The sequence below is a fragment of the Etheostoma spectabile genome, chromosome 15 (assembly GCF_008692095.1).
Source record: "Etheostoma spectabile isolate EspeVRDwgs_2016 chromosome 15, UIUC_Espe_1.0, whole genome shotgun sequence".
NCBI classification, from domain to species: domain Eukaryota; kingdom Metazoa; phylum Chordata; class Actinopteri; order Perciformes; family Percidae; genus Etheostoma; species Etheostoma spectabile.
The window spans coordinates 5,563,163-5,574,109 of record NC_045747.1 but is presented as its reverse complement, the minus strand read 5'-3'; the positions used below and the strand labels follow the sequence as shown (position 1 = coordinate 5,574,109).

Sequence of the window (10,947 nt, the reverse complement as noted above, 5' to 3'; positions counted from 1 at the left end):
ATCTGTATCTGTTTACCACATGAATTATTTGTATTCGTATCCGTACTCTGACTGGGCGGGGCCTAAACCGGAAGTGATCAGATTTAACCCGGAAGTGGGTTGGGTTTTCTTGAAATGTGCTGGGCTTTAACCGGTATGTTATTTCAGCATGCAATTGATATGAGTTGATCAAAAATTGTTATATTTATTGCTGATTTGAAAACTATTTACATGACAGCATCGAGCTTCAGATCAATGATGTTGTCATGGTAACAAACAAACTATATACAGAACGTTTTGCAACAATGAATACAACACATGCGGTTGCAATTATGAAGTAAAATGTAATGAACAAGAGTTTTCATACTCAATATACCTTTCTTTTTTTAACTTTTTATTTTTTTTTGATCAGTGTGATTTTTTTTGTTTTTGGTTCTTTTTTATTTTTTTTATTTCTTTTTTTCCACAAAAAGTAATTGTGTGTGTGTGTGTGTGTGTGTGTGTGTGTGTGTGTGTGAGTAAGAGAGAACACAGAGGGAGAGGGGCGGGGGCGGGGGGCAGCGACAGTAAAAAAAAAGAAATCTCCGATGGCAGAGACGCAACGGGAGTTTTAAACTAAGCAGCATGTCTGAAACCCACGTTCACCAGAAATCTACTGGTTACTATGTAAGTACTACAAACCCCACGTTCACCAGAAATCTACTGGTTACTATGTAAGTACTACAAACCCCACGTTCACCAGAAATCTACTGGTTACTATGTAAGTACTACAAACCGAAGTTAAAAACAAACCTGAAGCTGAAGAAACCCTAAACTTTAACGGAACAGATCCGCAGACCCGATTGACTGACGGAGCGGGAGCGCAAGAGAGAGGGAGCGCATTTCTCCATGTTCTGTGTGTGTGTGTGATTGATCCGAGCGGGTTTGTAGGTGGGGGGGCGCTGTGATTATCACAGAACGCTGCGCGGCCAGCACGAATATTGACTCATATTACTCGTATAATACTTGTTCATCGGCAAAAGTGCTTTATCCGTACCGGATACTCGTTTCAGCCGGATACTCGGATCACCCCTGGTAGGTATATGTTAGGAGATAACATAGACACAGGCTAATTACTGCTAACTAACATGCTAGTTAACGTTAGTAATTAAACCTAAACAGCTGATGTAAGTCAAAACTGTCTGCGAGCTTCTCCTGGCAATATGAAATCAAAATGTGGTCACCCTAGTATAAACCTCTCTGGATGCAGACTTGCCCTCACATTGTTAAAAGCAAAGCTCTTAAACCCGCAATAACTTTTTTTTTTTTTTGCCTGGGGACAGAGGAAACAAGTTGCAAACACAACATTAAAATGTGTTACCAAGAAGTGGCCTATTGTACACATTCAACACACATGGAGTCACATTAGCATTAAGTCATAGTTTAGCCATCCCTGGCCTCTAATCATAGAGTTTTATTACCACTGCTAATATTACTGTTGTTTGTAAAATAATTATGAAATCAACAATATTTGACCACACTGGAAATAATAACAATTGTACTGTCATTGTGTGAATACTGATTCATGTATTGTACAGTATGTCAAAAAAGTCATAGAAGTTTGTAAAAGTCGGAAAAAAGTCATACTATAGTGTGTATAAAAAGCTGGAAAAAGTCATAGTATAGTATGTCAAAAAAGGCACAAAAACGACTTTTTATCACTTTTATTGATATACTATAGTTGAACTTTTTATATAGTATAATATACAGTAGGCCTGGGAACGCCTCGGGATCCCCCAGTTGGAGCTGGTTGATGACTTTTTATAGAAACACTAAACACAGGTGTTGAAATGTCCCAAAAAGTTATAACAAAATGTGGAACAAAAGTCATTAAAAAGTCATAGTATAGTAGGTCAAAAAAGTAATAAGAAGTCATAGAATATCTACACACTATACTATGATGCTTCTGTGCCTTTTTTCAACATAATATACTTTGACATCGATCATATCAGAGAACACCGTGGCTTAGTGGTTAGTGGTTCTGCCTCTCATCAAGAAGGTCAAGAAGGTTGTTCCATTCCTGGAGTTTTGGATGTTTGCATGTCTTCCCTGTGGGTGTCCAGGCTAGTACTGGCACATTTACAGAAATGTTGATTGATCAAATAAATCTATCTACGCTGATGTGCCTTTTTGTTTAACATGTCATACTATGACTTGTTCCAACATACAATACTGTGACTTTTTTGACACATAATCCAAGACTTTTTTGTGAGTTTTTCAAGACACTGTAGTATGATGTTTTGTGTTTTTTTACATACAATTCTATGACTTTTATCAACATACTTTTTTAAGATTTTTTTTTTGACATACTAGGAGTTTTTAATGACTTTTTTGATTTACTACACATTGACAATTTTTGATGAACTATACTGTGACTTTTTTATCACTTTTTTCAACATACTATACTGTGACTTTTTCAACTTACTATACAATGACTTTTTCATGACTTTTTGATTATTTTTATCGTCATATAATAATACAGCTTTTTTGAGATACTAAACTATGACTTTTTATTACTTTTTTTAGACATATGACTTTTATCACTTTTTGCGACATACTATACTAAGACTTCATCACTTTTTTTGACATACTATACTATAACTTTGTATACTGTACTGTGCCTTTTTATGATTTTTTTCTGCCTACAATACCAATTTGTATTTTTTCGACAAACTATACTTTGACTTTGTTGTGACTATTTTAACATGCTATTCTATGACTTTTTTATCACTTTTTTCAACAGACTATACTATGATTTTGCGATGACTATTTTTGACATTCTACACTAGGACTTTTTGTCACTTTTATGCTGCACTATATAATGACCTTTTTATGACTTTTTTAGTTTTGTTAGACATACAAATGACACTTTTTGTCATTTTTTTGACTGTTTTGACAATTACAATATTCAACATTCTATATGGCTTCATCACTTTTTTGGACCTACTATTCTGTGTTTTTGTAGACTACACTATGAGTCTTTCAGTCTTTTTTCTAACTTTTTTCCTTTTTTGACACACTATACTATGACATGCTATGCTATGATCTTCTTCTTTTTCAACATACAATACTTTGAAAATTCATGGCATAGGTTCTTTTGTGTGGAGTTTGCATGTTCTTCCAAATATTCTTTGATTCTTTGACTTTTTTCAACACACTTTACTACGACTCATCATACTATACTATGACTTTTTAACAGCACTTTTTGCCAAACTAAACTATAATTTTTATGACTTTTTTTCAACATACTATACTATGACCTTTTCATCACTTTTTTCGAAATACTATAGGCCTACTGGGACTTTGTTATGACTTTTTCAAGCAACTTTTTATAACGTATGCATACTTGTCTGATTTTAGCCATCATAGCCTCAGATAAGCAATCTGGTTCCTCCAAATGACGAGAGCCACAAGAGCCACGAGAGCAACAAGCATCCCTTCATTGACAGCCCTTGTAAAACATTCTCAACATATCTGGACAAAAGCACATAATACCAGCTATGCAAATCTCTAATATGCCCCCAATTTTTTTACTTTATATTTATATTTTTGGATCATATTGCTAGTGCACCACCAACTGTGGTCTAAGTAATTGGATCTCAATGCGTCCTCAAAGCATCCTGATTGCATTTACTCCTGTATTTAAAGCTGTCTACTTGTGATCCGATCACTCAGGATTTTAACACTTGGTCAAAACGGGGGCTCTCCATCCAAATCTTTCTGTCTATGTGTCTTTCATTTTTTACTCTTTATATTGCTTCTTTCATACCTTTCCCACTTTTTCAGCTATGTATACTACTTGAGCTGCAGCTCGGTCGTCAGACACCGCCTCCCAAGAGCCTGGGTCTGACCGAGGTTTCTGCCTAAAAGGAAGTTTTTCCTCGCCACTGTCGCACTGTCGCACTGTTGCTTGCTCTGGAGGAAAAAACTGGAACTGTTGGGTCCTTGTGGATTCTGGAGTGTGGTCTAGACCTGCTCTATCTGTGAAGTGTCTTGAGATAACTCTTGTTGTGATTTGATACTATAAATAAAATTGAATTGAATTGAATTGCTGTATATTCAAGTCTTATTTACAGATTTATACTTTATTCAAACCTTAATGTTTTACATCTTTTATTCATCAAGAGTTTCGCACAACCTGTAAATGATATTCATACTTTTAAAAGAAACTTTCATAAAATGTTGGTGTTATTCAACTTTTTAAACATATATGTTAATTAGAACCATTTCCACATTTTCTTCTACTTCTTACGCCATTATGCCAACAATCCAGTTTTGCCACATCAAGGCATTAGCCACTTTAATTGAATGTTGTAGTTCCCACATGTGACCACTAGAGGACAGTAAATACAAACTTATGATTTTAAATGTGCATGGTTATTTGTAAAACAAATAATGAGTTGACCATATTGTTATTACAGTTTTATTTTATAGTTATTGTTTTTTCAACTGCTTAAGCACTGTTTAAAAACAGAGACCCGAATTTCAAAACACCACCCAATTAGCTCAGCCACACGCCCAATTAGCAGAACACCTTAGACTTTAATCCATTTTCAAAATGCAACACTCTTGCAAAAACTATACACTCATTTATAAAAAAACATATTTTGTTACCAAATGAAACACACATTTTGTATGACTTAATTATGTTTTAACCAGTTACATACTGCTGTTGATAATATAAAACCCTTTTAGCAATTCTACTTCTCAGTGATTAGAGTACTGTAAATGAAGCACACGGAGAAAGTGCAAATCTACAAGTTCACCAAACACTACACAAGACCAATACTGCAGACTGAGGAAAATACAATTTATTTCTCTCCATATACCCAAATCAGTCAACATGTTAACATGGAGAATCCCAACAAAACAGATTTCATGCTACAGTACTAGTTGTGTATAACATTGTTTGCTCGGCAAACAACAGACAAACATAAAATTCAGTATTTGTGCAGGTTACAATTGGAGTAAAAAAACAAGAACTAAAACTAAAAAAAACTAAGACATACAGTAGAGAAAATGCTAGACTTACCTGCTACATTTTGATAGTGCTTAAACCTGATTTATGTGTCTACAAGCAGTCGTGTGTTTGCGCACCTGATGGCTGTGTTTCACAGATTGTGTGGTCATTGTGGACAGTACTTTGGAATTGTAATGAAGTGACATTATGATTAAACTGTACTTCTGTGTCTAATGTATTGAAGTGTGTTTCATTTTTTTGCAAATTTTTTTGGTAAAAGTGTGAGGCTGACATTGTGGTTATGGTGGTGCACATCTGAGCCAATGTTTTTCTCATTGAGTGTGAGATTTTAATAATTGTGTAATACTTGATTTCAGCGTGTAAGCAATCGGCAAAGACTGTAATAATGATCATTATTACTGGGCATTATTATCCACAAATTTAAATGCAGTATTGTCGTTGCGTATTTTGGCCACTGGAGGGCAGTGGACACTCATGCTATACAGTGCCCTTTATAGAGATATATGGCATAATAAAGCTGGGGGCTGAATCTATATAGTTCTAACCTTTCTTTAACTATCTATGGTTCTAACTACGCCCAGGTGTCAGTGTCAAGAAAGAGACCATACTGACACTTCCGGTGATAAGTTTTCGCAATAAATAAGTATAACATTCACAAAGATGGTAGTTACTGCAGAGCTGTTTAATGGAATGTAGTACATGATGCATAAATTCATAGACTTTGGAACTGTTTGATAATAAAGATTCAGTCAGTACTTACATGGGTATGAATACCCTTACTGATTTTTATTTGAGTTGATTTATTTGGTTGAGAAGAACAATCTGGTCACGCCCAATTATGGCTACTCCTGTTAATGATTGGACAGAATTTCTATCTTTGGGCAGGGCTATAAGATAAAATTACATTTTGATTGGACCGTTACGACGTCAGTCTGCACGCCGTCAGTTCATTGGTTGTTTGACGAAGGGGATTAAAGTGATAACGCTCTCCTTTCAATGAGCCACGATAGACTAAATAGGAACTTGCACGGATTCACGCCTTTAATTTATTCATTATATGAAGTTATATTTTCACTAGTAGCTTCACAAACTGTGGTTTGTATTTTCACACGTAATTCTAGCGAGGAAAACAAGTTGCGAATAGATCGTGAAGTTTGTCTACAAGAGTTTTGAATAAGGAAATCGTTTTAGGCTAACGTCATGTAGCAAGCTAATCTCATTTATCCATTCGTTAACTCAGCTATCATTTCACAGAGTGTTATAACCCCTACATAAAGGTAAGTACGTTTAAAGAATTCCCACTTCTACCACTAGCATTCATTTATATCGATTCAGTCATTATAAGGAAGACTTAACATAAAGACAAGTAACGTTAACGACTTAAAACTAGGTCAGTCTCTTCGCCATGTCACCGTAGGGAGGAAGAGGGTTTGATTTGTTCGTGTTCACATGATAATCGGCTACTCCGATCTGAAATCACGGCTACCTGCTGGTTTTCGATCCTTTCCAGGCATGACCGAGTACAAACTTGTGGTGGTTGGGGCAGGAGGTGTGGGGAAGAGCGCTCTCACCATCCAGCTCATCCAGAACCACTTCGTAGATGAATATGATCCAACCATCGAGGTGAGAGGCTACCATTACACACAGTGTCCTGGATCAAGTTAAATGTAATAAAACATAATCTAGAGTTCACCACGAAACTACACGGCCAGTATTACGTGTACAACAATGTGAGTTATTCTTAACTATTTGTGATAGTTTTCAACAATCACAGCAAAATCATATGTGGAGTGTTAGTGGATAGTAACTGATACACAGGATACGATGCCTCCCTTATGTTGTAAGAAGTGGTGGAAGAAGATGCACTTCCTATATACAATTGTTTATAAAGGTAGGATCAAGTTATTTCTTTGCATTTTAATTTTATATGTAAGGTGTTGTGTTCTTATCCCAAAAAAATGTTTTGCCAGTGCAACAGAAGTGGTGTCTTATAAGTCAACGTGGGATGGGCTCTACATGTAGGCCCACTACATAACTAAATTAAGTAAATGTAGCAATACAAACGTGAAAATACTCCATTTCAAGTAGCTGTCCTGCATTAAAAACTTACCTTAAAACTATAAAAGTTTTGTTCACAAAACATACTTAAATATCAAAAGTATTCATTATTCAGCAGAATGGCTCCTGTCAGAGTCATATCATTATACGTTGCATTTTAAGATTATTATTATTATTATTATTATTATTATTATTATTATTATTATTCATTTTTCAGCTGGTCAAGGTTGTAACTCATTTGAACTGCTTCATATACTGCTGGGCAGTTTATTTTGTTTTGTAAACTAATCATATGGTTTATATCTAAAATCTTAATTTGCAAAGTTAATAGTAAAACAATATGTCTAATAAATGCAGCATACTAAAGCATCACTTGCAAAATGGTACCATAGCAAACACATGCTGTCACAAATCTACAGCAACATCAGAGGGGAAAAACTGCTAGAACCCTCTAGATGTTCATTTTAACTCAAACCTGGTAGAACCCATTAAAGCAGACCGCTCTCATGGAAGCTGTTTTCAAATTATTTTCACTAACAGATATAAATCAACAGTGATAACACTGCTGAGCAATCTCTTATTTTTCTCACATTGTTGCCCAAAAATGCACACAAGTTGGATGTAAATCTCAGTTTTTAGACAGTGTTAAAATACATTTATGCATATTGATTACCAAACTTTCAACTCAGCAAGGTCTTCTTGCTACACAGCAGTGTGACGTTAAAAAATACCAAAGGAAATAACATGATGCAATACATTGTGAGATTTCTTGATGTAGTCATGGACTAAGAGCTGAATTTCAAAAGCCACGTTAAGACAATTACAACATCAGCCTAATATCACTCTAAGATTATATCAAGGATTGAAGGACTTGTGTCTGAGCAGGATTGGGGAAAAAAAAACCTTGTCAATGCTTTTATCTTCACTAGACTATACTACTGTAACGGTGTATTTACTGGTCTCCCAGTCTACTGGTCAATTAGACAGCTGCATCTGATTCAGAACACTGCTCAAAGCCTCACTGAGACCAAGTAAATGGTTTACATCACTACAGCCCTGAGGTCTTTACACTGTTATCCCGTCCTTCAAAGAACTGATCTGGAACCACTGTGTGGTTCAGGGCCAAAATACATTTCTGATCTGCTGCTACATCATGAACCATCTAGACCTCTCAAGTCGTCTGGGACAGGTCTGCTTTCTGTCCTCCGAGTCGTGAGTAAACGGGGAGAACCAGCGTTCAGTGTAATGCACTACAAATCTGGAACAAAGTCCTGGAAAACTTCAGGTCTGCTGCAACTCTGTTCTTGTTTATTTCTTACACTGCACAGTTACTGTCATTGTCATTTGTATACCTGTCTTATTCTATTTTAGCTGTTTTTTTAAATTGTCTTTAATTCATGTTTTTTGTTGTTTTCAACTGCTTTTCAGTGTTGTATGTAAAGCACTTTGAATTGCCCTGTTGCTGAAATGTGCAATATAAATAAAGCTGCCTTGCCTTCTTGGCCAACGTGTTAGCTCACGCCTGCATGATTATGTCAATGCTGTGTTACAGGACTCGTACAGAAAACAGGTGGTGATTGATGGAGAGACTTGTCTGTTGGACATCCTGGACACTGCAGGTCAGGAGGAGTACAGCGCCATGAGGGACCAGTATATGAGGACAGGAGAAGGTTTCCTCTGTGTGTTTGCAATCAACAACATCAAGTCCTTTGAGGACGTTCACCTCTACAGGTAAAAGATGCTTCGTGGCTCGCAAGTACACACCACCATAGACCAGGATCGGTAATAAATCCCAAAAGAAAGAAGTGGAAACAATACTGTGGACAAGGGATGAATAATAATAATAATCATAATCATAATAATCATAGTAGTAATAATAATCTATTCAAATAGTGTTTATTTCACTAGGCACGGTCAGTAATTCAGCTGTGTATTGTGCTGGTTTAGACAGTCTAGCACTACAAAGGCTGCTTTCAGATCAGCAGAAACTGCTCTTGTAGATATCTGTACCACATATCTATAGATGTGCTTAGTACTAAGTTCTGTAGGGCTGTTAATACACCAGAGTCAGGTTGACATTTTTGAACTAATCCAAATACATAAAGCAGTACTGAAAATATTAGGGTTCTGCAAAGATAAAAGTAGGGTGGCCTCAATCTCTTAGGTGCTGTTGCATGTGTCTCCTCCCCAGAGAGCAGATCAACAGGGTGAAGGACAGCGACAGTGTTCCCATGGTGCTGGTGGGGAATAAGAGCGACCTGGGTACCCGCGCGGTGGAGTCGCGGCAGGCGCAGGAGCTGGCACGAAGCTACGGAGTACCATTTGTCGAGACTTCTGCCAAAACCAGACAGGTACGTAGGACAGACGGCAACACCAGTATTCCGTTTGCAGGGATGCATCCATGAGCCCCGTTTGAGTAAATAATATCTGCAAATCAATGTCTGAAATAAAACTTTGAATTACCAAAATATTAATAAATTTTGTGTAAAAATATTTCTCTGTCTTGCAGGGTGTGGAGGAAGCTTTCTATTCACTGGTGCGGGAGATTAGAAGATATAAGGAGACCAACCGCAGCAACAAGAAGAGCAAGAAGAACACTCAGAGACGTTGCGCAATACTATAGCAAACCACACAAACCAGCACATCTCTTACAGCACTTGTTTCACGCTCACGCTCACACACACTGCACCCCCTCTGTCGTGTTGGAGATGTCCAGCACAGCTCCAGACAGGGAAGCAGACATGGCAAAATCCATTTTTTTTTAATGCTGTCACAGTTTCCACTTACAGTATTTGCCATTTATTCATCCAATGTGCAGTGTTCGTTTAACGCTGTGAATTCAGTTTGTTTTGGTCAGTGACCAAACAACTAGAAACTGCAGTTTTAAAATGACTTTTTTTTTTGGTTAAGGTCAGCATTTGTGCAAACTTAATTCCAGTCTGTGGTACAAATATTGGATTTGACTGTAAAGATGATTACTTTTTTTCTTTTCTTTTTTATACTAATTCTATTCTAATTTTGTCTTGTTGCCAGTGTTTTTAAAGACTCTTTAGCTCCTGTTGACTTTTTTTTGGGTGGGGGCAGGTGTTCACAGTGGTGCGTCGCTGCACTTTGCACTGTCACATCAGGTGAGGCATTCAGTCCAAATCCAAAATTGTTCCAGGACTCAACACGTTAAAGGGAGGTGAAAGTTTTGCTTTATAAACATCTAACTTTACAAAGTCCCATAGAAAAAGTGTCATATTTACTCGGGCACTGTTTACTTGTGAAAACGCTTTGCTTCCAGATGATTGGTTAAAACCTTTTTAAAGTTTGGAGGGAAAAAATTGTTGTCTTCCCTGCATGCGTTTTCATAGGTTAGTGAGTCCTCTGCGGCTTGAAACACAACAGCAGCATCCTTTTTTTTTTCTCTCTCTCTCTTCTCACAAAGGGCATTTGTCAATGAAAAGGCTGTAACAGGATAGGATCACCACGGTAACAAAGCCACAAAATTGTGTTCCAGACTCCTAGGTGCACTTTATTCATTTCCAATTATTTGTTTTATTGTAGAATTTAGCATTAGTTTGTGCCATTTAAAAAGTTTACTCAGGAATATAGTGTTGTATCTGGAACTGAGGAATAGCAGACTGAGAGCTGTGTCCAATGACGGGTTGAGATCTGCCGCCCATCGTTAACTTGTTTGAAGTGTCAACCCTGCTGTTTGTTCCACACAGTCACACTTTATTCCAAATTCCACTTTCAATGCAGTTTTTATGTCAGTCAGTGTTGTTGGTGGTTATGTGGTACTACATACATTTAAACCACACTGATGCTGAAACCAGTATTTAACAGACACAGCGACAGTCATGTTATCCAATCATGCTGGATAAGGATATTCACTAGGGCATTTT

At 36.9% G+C, this 10,947-nt stretch overlaps 1 protein-coding gene across 1 annotated transcript; it reads left to right on the top strand.

Annotated features, from left to right (window-relative positions):
* Positions 1-5,970: 5,970 nt before the first annotated feature.
* On the top strand, positions 5,971-10,372 carry zgc:55558. Its single transcript, XM_032538748.1, has 5 exons — positions 5,971-6,276; positions 6,510-6,622; positions 8,610-8,788; positions 9,249-9,408; positions 9,567-10,372. Exons 2-5 carry the CDS (start codon positions 6,512-6,514, stop codon positions 9,678-9,680), a joined length of 564 nt encoding a protein of 187 aa, XP_032394639.1. The 5' UTR covers positions 5,971-6,276; positions 6,510-6,511; the 3' UTR covers positions 9,681-10,372.
* The last annotated feature ends 575 nt before the right edge of the window (positions 10,373-10,947 follow it).

Coding starts and splice junctions, on each gene's coding strand:
- zgc:55558 (XM_032538748.1), top strand. CDS start 6,512: ATGACCGAGTACAAACTTGTGGTGGTTGGGGCAGGAGGTGTGGGGAAG. Junction 6,623..8,609: donor AATATGATCCAACCATCGAG/GTGAGAGGCTAC, acceptor GCTGTGTTACAG/GACTCGTACAGAAAACAGGT. Junction 8,789..9,248: donor GAGGACGTTCACCTCTACAG/GTAAAAGATGCT, acceptor TCTCCTCCCCAG/AGAGCAGATCAACAGGGTGA.